The sequence below is a fragment of the Dryobates pubescens genome, chromosome Z (assembly GCF_014839835.1).
Source record: "Dryobates pubescens isolate bDryPub1 chromosome Z, bDryPub1.pri, whole genome shotgun sequence".
Lineage (NCBI taxonomy): Eukaryota > Metazoa > Chordata > Aves > Piciformes > Picidae > Dryobates > Dryobates pubescens.
The window spans coordinates 58,930,077-58,953,703 of NC_071657.1; the positions used below are offsets into that span (position 1 = coordinate 58,930,077).

At 43.0% G+C, this 23,627-nt stretch overlaps 1 protein-coding gene across 1 annotated transcript in view; it reads left to right on the forward strand.

The window, feature by feature from the left end:
* The window catches only part of SV2C (synaptic vesicle glycoprotein 2C), a 130,095-nt gene that overhangs the window by 68,592 nt on the left and 37,876 nt on the right, over positions 1-23,627 (forward strand). Inside the window, exon 4 of the mRNA XM_054178798.1 lies at positions 748-899. Coding sequence (XP_054034773.1) covers positions 748-899 — 152 coding nt within the window. The remainder of the gene's footprint in view (positions 1-747; positions 900-23,627) is intronic.

Here is a 23,627-nt window from a genome sequence, read left to right on the forward strand (position 1 = left end):
CAGTTAAAAGTTTAAACCATGCTTTAAAGTATGTTATCTGTATGTAAGAGTATCTCTTTGACCTTCACAGGTATTTTCTTCAGCAGGAAAAATAAAATCTACAAAGACTTGTCTCGTTGTGGAACATTTGGCATCTTGTACTGTTACCAACTTAAGCTCTATTTTCACACCCACCCACCCCTTTTTTTTGTGGTCCAACAACTTTGAGATACCACATAAAAAACTGCTAATAGCAAATAACATAGTTCAACTGAATAGAACATCTTTTAACGTATGTGTGAAAAAGAACATATTAGTAGCATAGCTGACACTTAAATAATTTCTTGGTTACCTAAAAGCATGAGGGGTAAGACTTGGAGAAACATCTATTGTTCTTTGGGAGAATTACTAGTATTCCAGTCAAAACTGATGCATTTTGAGACTTGTCAGTAGCCTGCCCATGATTTCAGACTTTTTGCAGTGGTGAAAGTTAGTGCTTTGTGCAGTTAGTGTTTCAAAAGCTGGCACATTGACAAGCTTCTTGAAACACCAAATGAAACAAATTGCACGCATAGTTTTCAAGGAGATAGTTGACAAAAACTGTGTCCATACTGTTGAAAATTTCCTCAAGAGTTCCTCAATAGTACATGATGCAATCTGGGGGAAAATCTACTTGTAGTTTAGATTTTCACTGACTGATATTACAGGCGTGTTCAAACTTCATCTAACTATTACTCTCTCAATTCATGATTGGTATTCTTCTTTAAGGATTGGTGGAGCTGTGCCGACAGTCTTCTCTTATTTTTCGGAAGTGCTTGCTCGGGAGAAGCGAGGCGAACACCTAAGTTGGCTCTGTATGTTCTGGATGATTGGTGGCATCTATGCTTCTGCAATGGCTTGGGCAATAATTCCTCATTATGGTAAGAAAACATCTTGCAATTTGTAGCTCTTCTAGTATGAAAGTAAAGCTCTTTTTAAGTCTCATTTAAAAGAAGCGACTTCATGTCTGTTCTCAAAATACTGACTCTGCTATTAAAAAAAACAACCACCAAACAAAAAAAAACCCACAAAATTCCTTTTGGTGGAAATAATGAGAATACATTGTAGCCTGAATAATAAATAACATCTTCCAAAGCACAAAAATAGCCAATGCCCATGTTTAGTCACTTTCTTGAAATTGCTGAAAATCTGGGCACATGAAAGTAAAATTGGTGTTGTTGAATCTGGGGAAAATAGATAATGTGGAGGCTGCATTAAGAAAGGAAAGTAAAGACTATTTCAGTGTTTGTAGTTCTAGTTATGACTATAAAGCTGTGCTGAATGTTTCATTTTTTGTGTATCTTTTAAGTGGTGTAGAAATAGAGTAATTGAACAGAGCACATTTAAATGCTGTGGGGGTGAATGAGGGTAAGTAAAAGAGAAAGATTGCAGCAGCTGAAGTTATGCATGTATTCAATATAAGCCATTTTGTGACAGAGCTCTTTACTGCCCCGATATGCTTAAATGGTTATGTGCGGTTACAAATGCAATTCTTAGTCTCTTGGGCTTGTCTTTTAGAAGGTTTGACTGCTCATGCATCTCCACAATTGCTGAGACTGCTCACTACTTTTTAAAAGTCAGCTTCTGTAAGCATTTTTCCCTGGCACTCCTCAAGAAAAGTGAAACAACATTGTGAGTTAGCTGGCATCCAAAGCAGCTTTCTTTAGCCAAGTGATGAGGTTTATCACAATTGGATTGTGAAAGAGAGGACAACTTTGAGAGGTTTGCCCAAAGTGATTGGAACATTTAGCAAGCAGAAATGCCAAGAAATAAATTATAATCATGCAGAGTAATCAAATACATAGACTTGCATTAAAATTAATTGTGGACTCTAGTACATGCAACCTGAATCTATGTCTTCAACCTTGCTTTTTGGCTTTGAGTTTCTGGAATCAGAGAGAGGAATTTTTGCTGAAAAGGCACAGTGTGGATGAGGTGGTTTTGTTGTTTGTTTGGGTTTTTTTTTCCAATTAGTGAATTGCTCTAGATGCCAAGTACTTTTTGCTTTCTTATGGATTTTCATTTGCTTTATCTTTCAGTGGAAAAATGCAAACATTATGACAGACTGATTACATAGGGTGTCTAATTTCATTCTAGATTTTACAACTAACTCTATAACCTTTACTGAGGTGCTTTTAAAAGTCACATGGCAGTATATCTCAATGAATAATAATAAACTTTCCTCACATCAAAGCAGTGGCACTATGCAGTGGAAGAATATTGTCAATAAAAATCCATGCCACACTGATTTTTTTTGTGTGTGTCCTTCTGCAAAAAATATTTATTAAATCTCCTAAGAAGAAAAAATTACATAAAAAACAATTTTAAAAGACAGTGTTCTTCAGTGCTAGCTGTATAAATCACTCTCACTGAATTATATTAAGGAAAGCCATAACAGCCAAAAGAAGGCTAAAAAGCAAGCTATAATCAACAGAAACAATCCTTTCTCACAGCAAAAGAAGTGAGTTTAGACATATTTTTGGCAAACATAAACAATGTATTCATGAGTTTTGATAAGGTGTTGAACTTGTCTTCACTTTAAATCAAACTTTTTCATTAGATTGTCGAGTTTAAAACCTGTGTCTTAGCTTCTAACACAAACAGTTCAAGACCAGGAGCAAACTGCTTCATTGTCATGATGCTATGCTGAGCTCTCAGACATTGCCAAGGGTTCCCGGGGCAAACAGTGCTCTGGCACTTGGGGGACTGTGGTCACACATTGCTCTACCCTCCTGGAAATACTCCAGGGTAGGTGATTACCTGTGCAGGTTTCTGTACCATTTGTATCTTATGCATCCACGAGGAGGCCCTTGTAGTGGTGTGTTCTCTTTTAAAACTTGTGCATGGTTTACAAGGAATTAATTTACCAGAATTAATCAAAGATTCCTCCAAATCACTTCCAGTCCTTCTAACCATTCATACCTCCATGGACCAGAAAGCAAAACATAATTATAAACAAAATAAACTGTCCACATCTGAGCCTCGTTTATATAGTGCATAGGGATTTCCGAGCTCTCTGTTCCTCACATGAGGAGTAAAACAGAGTTGATTTTTCTCAGTTAAACTCAGAAGTTACTCAATGGTAGTAAATGAAGTTGCATTTGTTGAAAACCAGTAAACTGCTATTGAGCATGGTGGAATTACTCTGTGTCCTGAAGGGACAAAAGCCTCAAAATTGCTCTGAATCAGACAACGGGGCAGGAGCCAGAAGGTCTGTTTTTGCAGGAAATTGACCATGTTGCCGAGGCTTCCCTGAACATGCCCTGGGGTCCACGTGGGCCACTGTGTGTGTGCCTTTGGCCACATTTAGAGAAAACTCATTCCATAGGTTGCAGTGTCAGGGTTTTATCTCTTAATCTTTGTTGTCACTGGCCATCATTGTCTCAGGAAATCTCTAAATACCAGCCCAAAGAGCCAGTGCCTTACCTTGCAATTGTCCAAACTCTGGGAGAAGTCACAAGCCTTGCTTGGAATCCGAGCTGTGCTTCAGTTTTCCCAGACAGACTGCAAGACCCCTTGCTATAAGCATTGTAAAGCCTAGGAGCAGAATGGACATGTCTTGCTGGGCAGAGAGACGAACCCCAGGAGGACCCAAGAGTCCCAGGAGATCTAAAGGATGCCTTCTTCAGCTTAACCCAGCCCCTGAGAGCCAGCATTGTTTGCCTTTGACTGGAAACTAACAGAAAGCATCAATTAACTTGGACAGTCTTGCCCCAAGGATTTAAGAACAGCCCCACTATCTTTGGAATCCATCTTGCAAAAGAACTAGAAAAGTGGGACAAGCCAAAAGGCAACAGAGTTCTGCTAGAGTATGTAGATGACATCCTGCTGGCCACCCAGACCACAGCAGAATGTGAAAGATGGACTGTGAGTATGATGAATTTTCTGGGACTTAAAGGGTAATGAGTTTCCCCACAGAAGGCCCAAATGGTACAGCAGCAAGTAACCTACTTGGGATATGAGTTGACTGCAGGACAGTGAGTACTGGACCCCGAAAGAAAGGAGGCCGTATGTTCTATTCCACTTCCAAACACAGTAAAGGCACTCTGAACCTTTTGGGGAATGACAGGGTGGTGCCGGTTGTGGATCTATAATTATGGATTTTTTGTTAAACCCCTCTATGAATTATTGAAAGAGACTGATAAGGACTTACAATGGAATGGAGAAGCTAAACAATCTTTCCATACATTAAAGAAGGAACTGATGAGGGCACCAGCACTAGGCATACCTGATGACACTAAACCCTTTTTATTATATTCCCATGAAAGCTAAGGGGGGACACTGGTTGTCTCCACAACAATTTCTCAAATACCAAGCCATCCTAGTAGAACAGGATGATGTGGAAATCAAAGTTACTAATATTGTCAGTCCAGCCTCTTTCCTCCAGGGATGTGATGGAGAACCAGTTATCCACAATTGTTTGGAAACAATTGAGGCCACTTACTCCAGTAGACCTGACCTGAAGGAAGAAACCCTGGAAAAGGCAGACCATAACTGGTACACTGATGGAAGTAAAAACTCCATAACTTATTTGAGTCGTGGAGTTTGTCTTTTTCCGCAGATCACCAGGACTGTTTTGCTTTATTGGAAGAAGCAACAAGCTCTGCTGTGAAGATTGCAGCTGGAAGAACCTCTCCAAACAGAAAAAGCTACAAAGCCAACAAACCCTGCAAGCCTTGGCAGCAACTTCTCTTCTACGAAGCTTTCAGCTACAAAGGCTTCAGAGATAAACCCTGTATGTGCTACAGCAAGAAACTGCAGAAGCCAACAGAAAGTGCAACTGTGCTCCTGCAGCTTTCATGTGGTCGATGCCATTTTGGTTTTGTTTAAATTCCCATGTGTGCTGCGTGGTACCAGGATCAGTGAGTAATTACAAAACCTGATTTTTTTTCATAGGCATCTGTTAAAGGTCTGTTGCCCTAGACTTCTCCTCCCCTTGTGGGCAATCTCCTTCATTTTGCTGACGTTCTTCTCTTTTATCTTTACAGTTTAAATTACTTTGTTGTTTCTGGATTTTGCTCATATTGTTTAAATTGTTACATGTTCCTGCTGGTGAGGTATCTGTTCCACAACCAAATATTTCCAACCAGTAAATAAGTTTTATTAATATTTTCAGTGGGATTTTTTTTTTTTTAATTAAGAAAGTTCTGCCTATTGAATATTAATAACCTCCATATGATCATATCACTCTGGAATAGGAGAAAATACTAGGTCAACAGAGTAGAATAATTGTAGAGATCTTTTTCCTCTGCCTTTTACAAATGTATTCTTTTCATTTGTCTGGCCTCTTATATAAGCCACTTTTAAAAAGTACTAGATTCACAGGGGGTGTACATTATATAGCCAAAGGCAGCCAGTGGAGCTACCCATACAAGTCTAGCAGATGAACATTTAGCTCTATCATTCTGTGAGAAAACAAAGATTATACTCCCTGTATGTAACAGTTTATCTCTGTTTCTTTTCAAGCAGCCTAAAAGTGTCTGAAACCTCAGCAACCTTCTGAAACACAAAATAAAAAAAGCTAAGAGTTGTGATGGCATCAATGTGCTAAAAGAGGAATCAGCTTGATGTAATGCTGCAGTGACCATAGACAGAAAGTCTCATATCATCTGGAAGACAAGCATTTCTGTCTCAAGGCTTCTTGAATTCTATAGCTGTTGTCTTTTGTTTAAACATTGAGCATGGGTGGAGACTTGTTCAGGGTCTCCAAAAGAGGAATTCAGGTTTCAGTGAAGTTATTAGAGGAAACATTTGCAGGGAAATGCTTCTAGTTGGTGTCAGTTAACGCAGTCTCACATTAGGCTGCTATAAAGAAATTGCTTTGTGTGCTACTTAGATCAGGCTGGATAGGAATGATAATTAACCATTTTATAAATCATTTTGCAAGTACAACTTTAAATTTAATATCATATTTCAAGGTAGATTAGTTCAAATACTGTCAAATACATAAAATATGTATTACAATGTTGTTTAAAGGGTTTATTTCTCAAATAACCACAAATGTTAAGAGTGAGAAATTGCATTTCCATTTAAACTAACATAAGAATTCAAAAGAACAATGCAAGTTCTTGTAGAATTTTTTACCTCTTTAATTAAAAAAAAAAAAAAAAGAGAGAGAAAGCTATAAAATCATTAATTATAAGAAACAACAACGACAACCACCAAAAAAAACCCACACCCAAATGTTGCCTGCCACACATATGCATTATTTTAAGAATCAGTCTTGATTTTTATTGTGCTATATTCTATATCTCCAACCTAAAAATCATGGGAGGCTGGAAAAGGATTACAAAACCTATCAATTTTGATGTTCCATACAGGCTTACATGGTGTATACAAGCCTTTTCTGACTTCATAAACTACAGAAAAACCTTTCGAAATTCAAAATACTCCCTAGAATGTTTTGCTTAGTGACAAACAATATTGACCTCAGGGATTTGTAAATCTTATTCCTGAGCAAGAAGTTGAATACATGTCTGAAAAGAAATTAGAGTGCACAGTAGAGAGCAGGGTGGTCCCACACTCTTAACCTCTAACTTAGAATAGAATAGAATAGAATTAACCAGGTTGGAAGAGACCTTTGAGATCATCATGTCCAACCTATCATCCAACACTACCCAATCAACTAAACCATACAACCAAGCATCCTGTCAAGCCTCGCCCTGAACACCCCCAGCGACGGCGACCCCACCACCTCCTCAGGCAGCCCATTCCAGTGGGCAATCACTCTCTCTGTGTAAAACTTCCTCCTGACCTCCAGCCTAAACCTCCCCTGACGCAGCCTGAGACTGTGTCCTCTTGTTCTGGTACTGGCTGCCTGGGAGAAGAGACCAACCTCCGCCTCACTACAACCCCCCTTCAGGTAGTTGTAGAGAGCAATAACGTCACCCCTGAGTCTCCTTTTCTCCAGACTAAGCAACCCCAGCTCCCTCAGTCTCTCCTCATAGGGCTTGTGCTCCAAGCCCCTCATCAACCTTGTTGCCCTTCTCTGGACACGCTCCAGCAAGTCAACATCCTTCCTAAACTGAGGGGCCCAGAACTGGACACAGGACTCGAGGTGTGGCCTAACCAGTGCAGAGTACAGGGGCAGAATGACCTCCCTGCTCCTGCTGGCCACACTGTTCCTGATGCAGGCCAGAATGCCATTGGCCCTCCTGGCTGCCTGGGCACACTGCAGGCTCATGTTCAGTCTACCGTCAACCAGCACCCCCAGGTCTCTCTCTTTTGGTATGTACTGTGGGAGAAAGGAGACAACCATGTTTAATGGCTTCAGTGAGCAAATCGCCACAATCTGATCAGAGGCAGAAATATTACTTCCAAATACACCAATCAAATTCCAATGAATTTAGGCTGGATTGTTTACTAAAAGACAACAAAAATAATATTACATAATCGAGTAACTTGGAAACATTACTTTTTTAACACAGTCACCATCAAAAGCGGATTTAAGTCTTTAATCTCAATGTATTATTCAGACCACTGTAACCACTTTGCATAACAGATGTTTATTGAAACTATTAATTTGTTATCAGTTATGTCCTTTTTATACTTAACTGACAACCAGCAACCTGATGGCCTAAGAGAGGTGTTTAGGCTTCCAATAGATAGACTATGAAAACACAGGCCCAGGAGTCCATAAATGGCTTCTAACTGAGCACAGTTGTGATTAGATTGGATCAGTCTAGTTTTGTTTTGATTAAGTGGCTTGCAAAGTGGCCAGAAAAACATTTCTCAGTTTGTAGCTGGAGATTGTTAATGTGATGCAGTTCAGTTCACCTGAAGAAATTAACTTTACTGGCAATCAGAAAGATCTTTTTATCACCTTTTTGGTAGGTGGCTTGAGAGTAGTTTCTGAACTATTTTCTGTTGTCATGTTTGCTTTATTCTGGTGCCATCCAATTGGAGATTAAAAAGTTAAACATATGTTCAAAACCACAATACATTTACCTTTTGTACAAATCTATCCTGAACTATAGTGTAGTCAAATAGACAAGATGGTAAGCAGAACTACATGAAGCTGTTATGCAGATGAGGAGATGGCAATCTATTGGCTCACTGTGGAACTCAGAGCATGTGCAGCACCACAGAGGAGTTATTCTCTCAGCCTATGGCAGACTAAACTGGGAACTGAGAATCACAGGCTCATAGGATGGCTTGGGTTGGAAGGGACCTCCAAAGCTCATCTAGTCCAACTCCTCTCCGTTAGATCAGATTGCTCAGAGCCCAGTCAAGCCTGATGTTGATGATCTCCAAGGATGGGGCCTCTGTCTCCCTGGGCAACCTGTTCCTGTGTTCCAATACCTTCATGATGAAGAACTTCCTCCTAACATCCAACCCAAATCTATTCTTCTCTAATTTAAAACCATTGTCCACATCCTTTCACTACAGGTCTTTGTAAACAGTCCCTTTCCATCCTTCTTGTAGGTTTCCTTCAGGTACTGGAAGGTAGCAATTAGGTCTCCCCAGAGTCTTCCCTTCTCCAGGCTGAACAACCCCAGCTCTCTCAGCCTCTCCTCCACAGAATCTTGTTCCAACCTCCTGATAATTTTTGTGGCTCTCCCCTGAACCTGCTCCATCAGGTTCATGTCTTTCTTTTGTTAAGGGCACCAGAGCTGGATGCAGTACTGCAGGTGAGTTCTTACCAGAGCAGAGTAAAGTGGCAGAATCACCTCTCTCAGTCGGCTGGCCACACTTCTTTTGATACAGCTTAGAACATGATTGGCCTTTTGGGCTGCAAGCACACATTGTTGGGTCATGTCCAGCATCTCATCTACCAGAACTCCCAACTTCTTTTCTGCAGGGCTGCTTTCTATCACCTCATTCCCCAACCTGAATTGGTAATGGAGATTGTTCTGGCCCAGGTGCAGGACCCTACACTTGCTCTTGTTGAACCTCATGAGATTCACCTGGGCCTACCTCTCCATCTTGTCCAGGTCCCTCTGGTTGACATCCCCTACATGTAGCATACTTACAGCACCAGTCATCTTGGAGTCATCTGCAAACTTCTTGATGGTGCACTCAATCCCACTGTCTATATCATGATGTCTGTAACATGATGGACTAAAAGTGTTCAGTTCTGATGAATTCAGATAAAAATTAACTCACTTATTGTTATCTTTTTTATTTGCCTAAAAACTTACTGGCACACAGCAGCAACAATGCTGGGATAAAAAAGTCTTATACAAATGCTATGTTATCAGTGGAGTTATAGAGTATGATGAATACTTGATTAACAACAAAAGTGTAAGAATCTTAGGAGCATTTTTAATGAGCAGAACTGGCTTCTTCTGGGTGGTGGAAAGTGCATGTGTGATCATACAGAGATTTCAGTTTAATCTGCTGATCTCTTTCCATTATCAGGAGACAAGTTTATTGCAATAGCAAACTGAAATTAAAAGGTTCCACTCTTCTGTGGTGATGATTATTCCAAGATGAATGCCATGAAACCGTTGTTCTCCAGGACATAAATGCTACATGGCATATGCTTTAGACAATATAAGGAAAAAAAAAAGAGCTTTTTCTGTTTGTCAGTGTATCTTTTTGTATAAATTAAAAGATTAACAAACTTCTTTGTTACTGAGACCAGAAGCCAGGTTTTTTGCTAGTGGCTTCTACAGGCTAAATTTTCTCAAGAATAACCCATGAACTTGAGTGTCTTGAGTCTCTAGGTCAGGACTGTACCTGGATGAGTACAGAAATTCCTGACTACTTTGGAAAATTAGGATCTTAACCTCATTATTACTTCTCTGGAAAAAAAAAATTATAGCTAAAATTCCACAGATTAATATATGTAATGTGTCTTTGACAGAATCTTTCTGCTCAAATCTATAAGCTTCAAAGTGTGAGAGTTTATTGTGATGCTGTAAGTGGCTGTTACTTTTACAGATATCACTACAATTCAAATATATATTTTTTGTTGTGCTTCTAAATTCTGAAATGTGCATTACACCTGAGCATTAGATGAAGAGCTTGATTTCAGTCATGGCTATTTCATTAGCTGCTCCCAGCAGTTCCACAGCAGTGAGGTGCTCAGCAGCTTACAAATGTTTTATAAATTGATTGTTTCATCTTAGGGAAAGGATCATCAAATTCCTTCTTGCATTAATCCTTTGCCGTAGTCCCCAGAGGGGAATTTGGCTGTCTCTGTTGCAGTGTACTCATCCAATAGAAAGACCAAGATGTGCTGACATGATTTATAATAAAAAGAGCCACACTTGACTGATTCTGTATTGCTGCATCACTGCAGTTGCTGTGCCCAGAACAACCAGGGAAAGAAATTATACTCAGTATTTATATCTACCAAGATGATTTACTGCAGTTCCTTGTACGTCAACAACTGATTATTGTGCGTTGGAAATAGGAAAAACAGTCATGTGATGGCTGTTTGGTTTCCTTCTTTAAATTTGGAACATGCTGAAATAGAATATTGTCAATGATATAGACATGAAAGAGGTGCATTAGTGATGCCTTCCTCAATTTTGCAAAAGGCAAGTAAGAGAAAAGTATGACTAGCTGCAAAGGGAGAAAGAATAAATTACTTACAGATACTAAGACAAAAATTAATGAGGTGAAATTTCTGTAAAGGAGAGATGGTTCAGTTAATGAAAAAGACTTTCAAGTGGTGTTTTAGTTAAGCATCTGAATAAAACTGCTGTGCAAGTAGATAAAAGCCAGTCAATGTAAGCCTTTAAGAATATATTTTGAGGGTATTGTAGGTGCCATTGCTGATTCTGATTTGGAGCAACTGGGTGCACTGGATCTCCTCCCTCAAGGTCACACCCACCCTTGTTCTCAGGAGCAAGCATTCTACAAGGGCTTGCTCCAATAGGCACTAGTGTAGACCAGAAAAAAACCAAACAAATGAAGCAGACGAAGACAAAAAGAGGAAAAAACTTAAGAAATTAGAAGAAAAAACCCAAACAACCAACACTGGGTATTCCCAGCACACATAGGAAAATGCCTGTCAAACTAATTATAAAATGTTTTGAGTTGGGAAGGACCTTTAAAGATAATGTAGTTCAACCCTGTGTCAGTGAGCAGGGATATTTTTAACTAGACCAGGTTGCTCAGATCACCATCCTACCTTGAATATTTCCATGGATGGGGCTTCCATCATCGTGCTGGGCAACGTGGGCCAGTGTTTCACTATCTTCATTGTAAATGTCTTGCTTATATCTAGTCTAGATCTACCCTCTTTTAGTTTAAAACTATTATCCCTTATTCTGTCTCAACAGGCCCTGCTAAAAATAGTCTCCATCTTTATTTCAGGCCTCCTTTAACTGATGAAAAGCTACGATAAGATCTCTCTGGAGTATTCTCTTCTCCAGACTGAAAAATCCCAACTCCCTCAGACTTTCTTCACAGGAGAAGTGTTCCATTCCTCTAATCATTTTTGTAACTTTCCTCTTGAACTGCTCCAACAGGTCCATGTCTAGAATAGAATAGAGTAGAGTAGAATAGAATAGAATAGGGTAGGATAGAATAGAATAGAATAGAATAGAATAGAATAGAATAGAATAGAATAGAATAGAATAGAATAGAATAGAATAAACCAGGTTGGAAGAGACCTTCAAGATCATCGCGTCCAACCCATCAACCAATCCAACACCACCTAATCAACTAAACCATGGCACCAAGCACCCCATCAAGTCTCCTCCTGAACACCTTCAATGATGGTGACTCCACCACCTCCCTAGGCAGCCCATTCCAATGGGCAATCACTCTCTCGGTATAGAACTTCTTCCTAACATCCAACCTAAACCTCCCCTGGCACAGCCTGAGACTGTGTCCTCTTGTTCTGGTACTGGCTGCCTGGGAGAAGAGACCAACCTCCACCTGTCTACAACCTCCCTTCAGGTAGTTGTAGAGAGCAAAAAGGTCACCCCTGAGTCTTCTCCTCTGCAGGCTAAGCAACCCCAGCTCCCTCAGCCTCTCCTCATAGGGCTTGTGTTCCAAACCCCTCACCAACTTCATTGCCCTTCTCTGGACTCATTCCAGCAAGTCAACCTCCTTCCTAAACTGAGGGGCCCAGAACTGGACACAGGACTCGAGGTGTGGCCTAACCAGTGCAGTGTACAGGGGCACAATGACCTCCCTGCTCCTGCTGGCCACACTGTTCCTGATGCAGGCCAGGATGCTATTGGCCCTCTTGGCCACCTGGGCACACTGCAGGCTCATGTTCAGCCTAGCATTGACCAGTACCCCCAGGTCCCTCTCTACCTGGCCGCTCTCCAGCCTCTCTGACCCCAGCCTGTAGCTCTGCATGGGGTTGTTGTGGCCAGTGTGCAGAACCCAGCACTTGGATGTGTTCAATCTCATGCCATTGGACTCTGCCCATCTGTCCAGCCTGTCGAGGTCCCTCTGCAGAGCCTCTCTACCCTCCAGCAGATCAACTCCTGCCCCCAGCTTGGTGTCATCAGCAAATTTCCTGATGATGGACTCAATGCCGTCATCCAGATCATCAATAAAGATGTTAAAGAGCATGGAGCCCAGCACTGATCCCTGGGGCACACCACTAGTGACTGGCTGCCAGCTGGATGTGGCACCATTCACCACCACTCTCTGGGCTCGGCCCTCCAGCCAGTTCCTAACCCAATGCAGTGTGCTCCCTTCCAAGCCATGGGCTGACAGCTTGGCCAGGAGTTTGCTGTGGGGGACAGTGTCAAAGGCCTTGCTGAAGTCCAGGTAGACTACATCCACAGGCCTCCCCACATCCACCAGGCAGGTCACCTGATCATAGAAGGAGATTAGGTTGGTCAGGCAGGACCTGCCCTTCCTAAATCCATGCTGGCTGGGCCTGATCCCTTGGCCATCCTGTAAGTGCTGTGTGATTGCACTCAAGATGACCTGTTCCAGCCTGAGGTCAGGCTGACAGGCCTATAGTTCCCTGGCTCATCCAACCGTCCCTTCTTGTGGATGGGCATCACGTTGGACAGCTTCCAGTCGTCTGGGACCTCTTCAGTGAGCCAGGACTGCTGGAAAATGATGGAGAGTGAATAAACCAGGTTGCATCAGATAACCAACAATTCATCAGTTTTACTGCAGGACTGTTGAAAAATGATGGAGAGTGGCTTGGCCAGCTCATCTGCCAGCTCTCTCAGCACCCTAGGATGGATCCCATCCGGTCCCATGGACTTGTGGGGATCCAAGCGGCTGAGGATATCCTGATGCAGCTGTTAAGTGAGCCTACCAGGGGACAGGCTCTGCTTGACCTGCTGCTCTCCAATAGGGAAGGGCTAGTGGGAGATGTGATGGTGGGAGGCTGCCTCGGGTGCAGTGACCACAAGATAGTGAAGTTTTCAATATGCAGGGAGATAGGGAGGAGCACCAACAGAACCTTCACCTTGGACTGCCGGAGGGCAAACTTCAGCCTGTTTAAGAAACTTATTTGTAAAGTTCCCTGGGTACCAACCCTCATGAACCAAGGGGTCCAGGAGGGTTGGACCTACTTCAAACAGGAGCTCTTGAAGGCACAGGAACTGGCAGTTCCCATGTGCCAAAAGATGAGCCGGCGGGGAAGGCGACCGGCCTGGATGAGCAAGCAGCTCCTGGAGGATTTAAGGGAAGAAAAAGAGGCTGTATCACCTTTGGAAGGAGGGGAAGGCTTCTCGAGGTATGTTTAAGGAAGCTGTGAGATTATGTAGGAAAAAAATTAGAGAGGCAAAGGCCCAGTTGGAACTGAAGCTGGCCACCTCTGTGAAAGACAATAAAAAGCATTTTTACAAATATATTAACACTAAAAAGAAGGGCAAGAAGAACCTCCACTCCTTACTGGACCTGGAGGGGAACACTGTGACTGAAGATGAGGAAAAGGCTGAGGTCCTGAACACCTTCTTTGCCTCAATGTTTAACAGCAAGGCAGGAGGAGTTCAGGACAAGTGGCCTCCTGAGCTGGGTGAGGGGGTCAGGGAGCAGTGTGATGCCCTGGAAATCCATGAGGAATTAGTTCAGGACCTGCTGAGCCACTTGGACACTCACAAGTCCATGGGACTGGATGGCATCCATCCTAGGATGCTGAGAGAGATGGCAGATGAGCTGGCCAAGCCACTCTCCATCATTTTCCTCCAGTCCTGGCTCACTGGAGAGGTCCCAGATGACTGGAAACTGGCCAAGGTGGTCCCCATCCACAAGAAGGGTTGGATGGAGGAACCCAGAAACTCCAGGCCAGTCAGCCTGACCTCAGTGCCAGGGAAAATGATGGAACAGATTATCCTGGCGGCAATAATTGCTCACCTGAAGGACAGCCAAGGGCTCAGGTCCAGCCAACATGGATTTAGGGAGGGCAGGTCCTGCCTCTCCAACCTGATCTTTAATGATCAGGTGACCCATCTGGTGGATGTGGGAAGGCCTGTGGATGTGGTCAACTTGGACTTCAGCAGGGCCTTTGATACCGTCCCCCACAGCAAACTGCTGGCTAAGCTGTCAGCTCGTGGCTTGGACAGCAGCACTCTGTGCTGGGTTAGGAACTGGCTGGAGGGCCGAGCCCAGAGAGTGGTGGTGAATGGTGCCACATCCAGCTGGCAGCCAGTCACTAGTGGTGTCCCCCAGGGATCAGTGCTGGGCCCCATCCTCTTTAACATCTTCATTGATGATCTGAATGAGGGGACTGAGTCAGTCATCAGCAAATTTGCAGATGACACCAAGTTGGGAACGGATGTTAGTCAGTTAGAGGGTAGAAAGGCTCTGCAGAGGGACCTCGACCGACTGGACAGATGGGCAGAGTCCAATGGGATGGCATTTAACAAGTCCAAATGCCGGGTGCTGCACTTTGGCCACGGCAACCCCATGCAGAGCTACAGGCTGGGGTCAGAGTGGCTGGAGAGCTGCCAAACAGAGAGGGACCTGGGGGTGCTGATTGACAGCTGCCTAAACATGAGCCAGCAGTGTGCCCAGGTGGCCAAGAAGGCAAATGGCATCCTGACATTCATCAAGAATAATGTGGCCAGCAGAAGCAGGGAGGTCATTGTGCCCCTGTACTCTGCATTGGTCAGGCCGCACCTTGAGTCCTGTGTCCAGTTCTGGGCCCCTCAGTTTAAGAAGGACATTGAGACACTTGAATGTGTCCAGAGAAGGGCAACAAGGCTGGTGAGAGGCCTTGAGCACAAGCCCTGTGGGGAGAGGCTGAGGGAGCTGGGATTGTTTAGCCTGGAGAAGAGGAGGCTCAGGGGTGACCTCGTTGCTCTCTACAACTACCTGAAAGGTGGTTGTAGCCAGGAAGGGGTTGGTCTCTTCTCCCAGGCCACCAGCACCAGAACAAGGGGACACAGTTTCAAGCTGTGCCAGGGGAGGTTTAAACTCGAGGTGCGGAGAAAGTTCTTCACTGAGAGAGTCATTAGTCATTGGAATGTGCTGCCCAGGTAGGTGGTGGGGTTCACCATCCCTGGAGGTGTTCAAGAGGAGATTGGACGTGGCACTTGGTGCCATGGTCTAGTCATGGGGTTTGTGTTGTCAGGTTGGACTCGATGATCCTTGGGGTCTCTTCCAACCTTAGTTACACTGTGATACTGTGATACTGTGATATCCCTCCAATTCAGAAAGATGGATGTTGTGGGAGACTGTGTCAAAGGCCTTGTGGAAGTCCAGATAGGTGACATCCTATGCCCACAGATGTAGTCACTAGTCAGCTCTTCCCTTGTCCGCTGATGTAGTCACACCATCACAGAAAGCCACAGTTGATCAGGTAGGACTTGCCCTTGGTGAAGTCATGCTGGCTGTCTAGAAATGCTTACCGGTCCTCCATGAGTCTCAGCATAGTTTCTAGGAGTATCTTTTCTATGCTCTTCCCACACACAGAGGTGCAGCTGACAGGTTGGTAATTTCCAAGGTCCTGTTTTCTACCCTTTTCAAAAATGGGTGCAATTTTTCTCTTCTTGTAGTCATCAGCCAATTCCCTACAGAGTCTGCACTGCATCTCATCAGGTCTCATGGACTTAGGTTGTTTTTTGCTTTGTTTTGCTTCATTCTACTTTGCTTCAGGTTTTTTTCTGGTGGTTCAGAACAAGTCCAAGCCGTAGCAGCAGATGTTTCAGAAAAAGATGAGCCCAAGGCTCCATTTTCTATTATATACTGGCTTCTGTTCTCTGCAGACAATATCTGAATTTTATTAGTCATCCAGAATAACAATACCAAAGAAAATGGCCTGAGTGGGGAAGAGTTGCATATGTCTTAGCATGGGCATGTGTAAAAAGCCCTTGAGTGCACCAGTAAATCAGCAGAATTTTAAATGTATGTATTTGATTTATTTTTTTTTTAATTGTAGGAAGCATTTGATCTGAATTTTAAAACCAAGAGCAGCTCTTCAAGTTTGCCTTCTCTGTACAACTAACTGCCTTTGTGATACATCTGTGGATACCTTAACCAAGGAAAAACGTTGTTCAAGATTTTAAAAAAGTTGAAGCTTTGTGAAGGTTGAATCTACATCACTTATGAGACTGTCATGCTGAACAAATGGAATAGATCAGACATAAAAGCATCTACTGCATAATGCAACATCTGTTAATCTGTTTTGCATTCCACCAAGAGGCTAAATGATCCCAAATGTGCTATGCTTCCCCTCATACTTAGTATACTTCCATGAATCTGGTATTCTACTGGTGGAAGCAGTATCTATGCTTTTGAAATCCAAATTAAAGGGAGTACAAGGTAGTTTTAGTGCTGACTTGAGTAATGAACTCCTACTTGTTAGAATAGAATAGACTAGACTAGAATAGTCTAGTCTAGAATAGAATTAACCTTCAACCTTCATCAAGTCCAACCTATCACCTCTCACCGAACACCATCTAATCAACTAACCCATGGGACCAAGTGCCTCATCCAGTCTCTTCATAAACACTTCCAGTGATGGTGACTCCACTGCCTCCCTGGGCAGCACATTCCATTGACCAATCACTCTTTCTGTGAAGAATTTCTTCCTAACATCCAGCCTAAACCTCCCCTGGTGCAGCCTGAGACTGTGTCCTCTTATTCTGGTGCTGGGTTGCCTGGGGGAAGAGACCAACCCCCACCTGGCTACAACCTCCCTTCAGGTAGTTGTAGAGAGCAATAAGGCGTCCTCTGAGCTTCCTCTTCTGCAAGCTAAGCAACACCAGCTCCCTCAGCCTCTCCTCTTAGGGCTTGTGTTCCAAACCCCTCACCAACTTTGTTGCCCTTCTCTGGACATGTTCCAGCAAGTCAACATCCTTCCTAAACTGAGGGGCCCAGAACTGGACAGAGGACTCAAGGTGTGGCCTGACTAGTGCTGAGTACAGGGTCAGAATGACCTCCCTGCTCCTGCTGGCCACACTATTCCTGATATAGGCCAAGATACCACTGGCCTTCTGGCCACCTGGGTACACTGCTGGCTCATGTTCAGCCAGCTGTCAATCAGCACCCCCAGGTCCCTTTCTGCCTGGCCGCTCTCCAGCCACTCTGACCCCTGCCTGTATGGGGTTGCTGTGTCCAGTGTGTAGAACCCAGCACTTAGGTGTGTTAAATCTCATGCCATTGGACTCTGCCCATTTGTCCAGCCTGTCAAGGTCCCTCTGCAGAGATCTTCATTAGAAATAGTCTTATGAAATTAGATAATAGTGAATGTGTAGAGTCTAAGAGAAATCTCCATCTTTAGTCACTACAAGAATGACAGAACATAGCAGAATTGTGAACATCTGCTTATGCAAATCCAGCTAGGAAAGCAAATCACTTTGTTTATCTGTTTGCTATTTTCTTGCCCTAATGCAGGGTTTGATGTGGTGATTTAAATGTTTGTATTTGCAAGTGTTAGAAACTTAAGTAGCTTTTAGCACATCTACTTAATGAGCACTCAAGTTCCTCATTAGTGAGCTTCAAATATAACCTTCTCCAGTACTTTTTAGGCTGATTGTGAGAAAGAAAATGTGTTTATTGGCAGATTCATTAAAAAAATAGCAAATAGTTTTGTGCGCAGAGAAGTTAAGAGCATCAGTGTCCTACGGATTTCTGTCAATGTCCCTCTGATCTTGGCTTTCTCTCCTCTCCTTCCTTATGCTGCTTGCAGCAGTACTTTAAGTTTCTCCTTGCTTTTTCCAGATGCCTTTATGCACATCTCTGTGGATGCCCTCCCTTGTCCCTAGCACTGTGCAATAAAACCAGCTTAGCTTCCCACACCCTCAGCATGCTCCCTGCTGCTTTGCAGCCCTTCTCACACTAGCTGTTGACAGGGAGGAGGCAACATGTTTTGTCTTGGGGTAAGATGGGTGTCAGAGCAGATGAATGGATTGACTCCATCCTGTTCCCCCAGCTGGCTGCAGCTTCCCTGAGGGACCATTGACTTCTGCCTTTTTCTCTGTCCCCTGGTGGAGTCTCTCACCTCTATCTGGGCAGTGCATTTCACAACACTTGGGGAATTAGATCATCTTTGAGACTGTTTCTTTCTGTCAGATTTGATTGAAGCAGGTCAATGGCTTTAAACAATGCTAGTGGAGAAACTGACAGACAGGCAAACAGACTGTTGCCATAAACATTACTATGCAGTTCCATAAAAATAATTTTCTACAGAAACCATAATAATAGTCACTCATGACAGGAAAACAATGGCAACTCCTCAGCCTTGGTTTTAATGAAAACTCAATTTCATGCAGTTAATTGATCTTGAATGTAAATTACAAAAAATTATACCTAAGCTAATGAAGCTGCTTTAGAAGTCTGGCTGGTGGCCATCAGAAATGTCTACAATGTCAGGTATAATCCTTGTTTTTCTCTTCCAGAAACAAATAAGATTCTAATCTGATGAAATTTCTTCTTTGTTCAAATGTTTTATGTTAATGACAAAAAGCCTTTTCATTTTGATTGGTCTGTAACACCTGAAAAATTCAGGTGATTTGTACAGACAGGCAGAAGAGGAAGTCATTAGTCTTATACTGTGGTTATTCAGATACATAGATGCATTAATTTTCACTGGTACACCGTGCAAGAGCATAAATTTGTTGACCATACTTCCATGTTTTTTTCTGGTTTATAAAACTGTCTGGTTTGTCATTGTCCTTTTAGGGACAGTTCTGTTTCACTTCACTAATATATTCTGTCTATGGATTGGATATATAATTGGAGTATTTCAATGATTGTTTTGTTTGTAAGTTAGGCTAGATATGATGAATGGATTTTCTTTTCATAAAGTTCAGTGTTTTGTTGTGCCTCTTCCTGATTGTCTTTTTTGATTAATGTCTTCTTTTCAGTTCTTCACTGTGAGCCCATAATTTAAATATCCTTAGTCCAGATGTATATAAATCACTGGAAGTCCAAGACCAGAACAGGAAACTTACATTTTAAATTAGCTTGCACATTTAGCAGCTGCTGTTAGTTACTGTCCGCAACAACTTGTGCCAAATACAATGAAATTTGTGAATTCAAATCTATTGGTAGTCTGTGGAAGGTACCATACAGAAAATATGTAGCTAATATTTTATCTATGTTTTGCACACTGGTGGAAAAACAATATAATCAGGTTTTGTTGCAGAAAAGAGTTTTCTTTCAGACTTGATTCATAATGGCTACTGCATAGGGCATTTGGCAATTTAAAATTTCTATCTACACCAGTGGATTTCTTCTGCTGTTGATGATTGACTCTTGTCGTACTCCTTAACAGTGTCTAAACAGATGTTACAAGCTTTATACACAAACGATTTTAAACTCTTAATTAGGTGTGTTAAAATCACAGAATTATAGAATGATAGGGGTTGGAAGGGACCTTTGGAGATCATCTATTCCAAACCCCTGCCAGAGCAGGTATACCTAGAGTAGGTTGCACAGGACAGCATCCAGGTGGATTTTGAATTACTCCAGAGACGGAGACTCTGCTAAAACTCTGGGCATCCTGTTTAGTGCTTTGCTACCCTCAAAGCAAAGAAGTTCCTCCTCATGTAATTTTTATGTTGTCAGAATCATGGCCAGCAAATTTTGCCATTGTTTTGCAGGTTGCGAAGTGCCTTCACTGAACAGCTGCAGAGACAGACCCAAGCAAGGACTTTGCAGAACTACTTGAGTACATAAATCTCTTGGGCCATTGACTCAGTCAGCCAGTCAGATCAATTATGTGCCACAGTGCTTGTAATGAGATTTTCAATAGATTTTCAGCTGAATATTAACCCTTCGTGGCCTATTCTGTGTTGGGTTTTCATTGTGCGAGTAATTAGAACATTGTTTTCCCAGTTCTTCAGTCTCCGTTCTGCATTGGACTATACTGTAAACCCTGTAATTATTGAACAGATCTTATTTGTACAGGGAAAATATATTTTAATTTTCATGCTTGTTTTTATCTGGTTGTTAAGCTAAGAAAATGTCTAGACCACATGCTGCCACATGCTGCCAGTTACTGCTGTGGTTTTCAACAGCAGGGATTTCAATAAATGCTTCTAGGCTATATGCCCATAAAAATAATGAAGACAAATAAATCTTTTATCCATAGGCCTCAGTTAGCTGTGTAAGACTCTACACATCCATTTGAAAAATGTCTAGTGGTCTTTAATTTCAGGAAGGTCACAAACCACTGGCTTATTGCTTCCCAGCACTACTTCTAATTTTTTTTTTTTGACTCCATAGTAATGCTACAAGGGCAATGGGAAGACTGCAAATGTATGTGTAAAAGAATCTTACATCCAATCACTTAAAGAGAGCATTGGTTTCCACAGGACTAAGACTGTTGCCTTACAAGTCCTAATATGTCTGCTTTGCAAGTAGATGTAGATCTGTATCAGATCTTTAACTGAAAAGAGAAAATTTTACAAATCCAGTTTAGATTCAAAAGTGTGACAAAACCAGCCTTTCATAGAAAGATTGAACAGTTGAGCTTTTGATTACAAATCACAGTTCTTTTCAAGTTTTGCATCTGAATTCTGGACAAAATTTGGCTTATGTCCATCTACAGTAGTAGTCTTGGACAGTTTTCTCTAAATAAGGCTCATGAGTGCACATGAAGGAAGTGCAGAGCACTCTAGCCTGGAATATGTCTGTTTACTTAATAATTTCAATTGCAACATGGTGTTTCTTCTTTTAAATTTCAGAAATACATGATAAACATAGTTTTAAGACAGTTTCTGCCCTGATTTCTCTTTTATAAGTATGAGGTAGAGAGGAAGACTCTATTTCGAGGACTTACAAGTAGAACATCTTAAAAACACTGATTTAATATTGAAACAGAAAATTATGAGTTTGCCCCTGCAATTGCTCATAATCTATGCTCATTATCCAGGCACTGTTAAGAGTGAGAATGTACCCATTTCCCAAAGAGTATAATGATATTTGCATTCAGAATGAAGCCATGTAGAAGTAGCTGAAGGAGGCCTACAGGAAACAGAGAGAGGGTCTACTTATAAGGGCATGTGGGGATAGGACAAGGGACAATAGTTTTAAACTAGAGCAGTGTAGATTTAGATAAGGTATTAGAAAGAAGTTCTTCAGTATGAGGATGGTGAGGCACTGAAATGGGTTGCCCAGAGAGGTTGTGGATGCCTCGTCCCTGGATGTGGTTAAGAGCAGCCTGGATGAGGCTTTGAGCAACCTTGTCTAGTGGGAGGTATCCCTGCTTGTGTCAGGGTGGTTGGAACTAGATGATCTTTATGGGAAACACTGGAACAGATTGTCAAGGGAGGTCATAGATTCCTCTTCTTGAGAGTGTTCAGTACCAAACTGGATGAGGCCTTGAGCAACTTGGTCAAGCGAAGGGTGTACCTGCCCATAACAGGGAGTTTGGAACTAGATGACATTTAGGGTCCCTTCCAACCCAAAACATTCTATGAATATGAATCTGTGAATCTTAAAAGTCCCTTCGAACTCATGCTATTCTATGAAATCATTCAGGCTTCATTCCTGGTAGTAAGTGGCAAAATTACTCAAGACAAACCCAGGCAAGATTATGGAACAGGTCATCTTGAGTGCAATCACACAGCATTTACAGGATGGCCAAGGGATCAGGCCCAGCCAGCATGGATTTAGGAAGGGCAGGTCCTCCCTGACCAACCTGATCTCCTTCTATGATCAGGTGACCCACCTGGTGGATGTGGGGCAGGCTGTGGATGTAGTCTACTTGGACCTCAGCAAGGCCTTTGACACCGTTCCCCATAGCAAACTCCTGGCCAAGCTGTCAGCCCATGGCTTGGATGGGAGCACACTGCATTGGGTTAGGAACTGGCTGGAGGGCTGAGCCCAGAGAGTGGTGGTGAATGGTGCCACATCCAGCTGGCAGCCAGTCACTAGTGGTGTGCCCCAGGAATCAGTGCTGGGCCCCATGCTCTTTAACATCTTTATTGATGATCTGGATGAGGGCATTGAGTCCATCATCAGTAAATTTGCTGACGACACCAAGCTGCGGGCAGGAGTTGATCTGCTGGAGGGTGGAGAGGCTCTGCAGAGGGACCTCGACAGGCTGGACAGATGGGCAGAGTCCAACGGCATGAGATTTAACACATCCAAGTGCCGGGTTCTGCACATTGGCCACAGCAACTCCATGCAGAGCTACAGGCTGGGGTCAGAGTGGCTGGAGAGCAGTCAGGTGGAGAGGGACCTGGGGGTGCTGGTTGACGGTAGGCTGAACATGAGCCTCCAGTGTGCCCAGGCAGCCAAGAGGGCCAATGGCATCCTGGCCTGCATCAGGAACAGTGTGGCCAGCAGGAGCAGGGAGGTCATTCTGCCCCTGTACACCGCTCTGGTTAGGCCACACCTCAAGTCCTGTGTCCAGTTCTGGGCTCTTCAGTTTAGGAAGGATGTTGACTTGCTGGAACGAGTCCAGTGAGGGGTTTGGAACACAAGCCCTCTGAGGAGAGGCTGAGGGAGCTGGGGTTGCTTAGCCTGGAGAGGAGGAGACTCAGGGGGGACCTTTTTGCTCTCTACAACTGCCTTAAGGGAGGTTGTAGACAGACGGAGGTTGGTCTCTTCTCCCAGGCAGCCAGTAACAGAACAAGAGGACACAGTCTCAGGCTGCACCAGGGGAGGTTTAGGTTGGATGTTAGGAAGAAGTTCTCTACAGAGGGAGTGATTGCCCATTGGAATGGGCTGCCTGGGGAGGTGGTGGAGTCGCCATCATTGAAGGTGTTCAGGAGGAGACTTGATGGGGTGCTTGGTGCCATGGGTTAGTTGTTTAGGTGGTGTTGGATTGGTTGATGGGTTGGACGCGATGATCTTGAAGGTCTCTTCCAACCTGATTTATTCTATGTATTCTACGTATTCTTAATGGTAGCCAAAGTCAGGACATTGCAGTTCTGTGTTTAAGTGCTTTGAGATTTGGTACAGTTCCAGCCCTACAGGATAGTTGAATTCTGTTTGTATTCAGAAATTATAAGGAACGAAATTTGATCCCACGAGATAGTGGCCAGGTAGAGACATTAAAGTGCATTTGTATTATTTCTTCCTAGTTTGAGAGTGGAAAACTCTAAGTGGTCAAAGTTAAGCAAACAGAAGTAGAGGTCTGCAGGGTTATCACTTCAGCAGTGACATCCTTTGATCCTCTCCTTTAAGTGGAACATTTTGCTTTCAGCCCTTATGTATCATATTGGTGGGCACAGTGAATAATTTATATATGAAGATCAATTTAGGAAAGATTCATAACACTCTGTGTGATGACCACATCAGCTAAGCACCTTTCCAGGCCCAAGCAGGTATTGGAG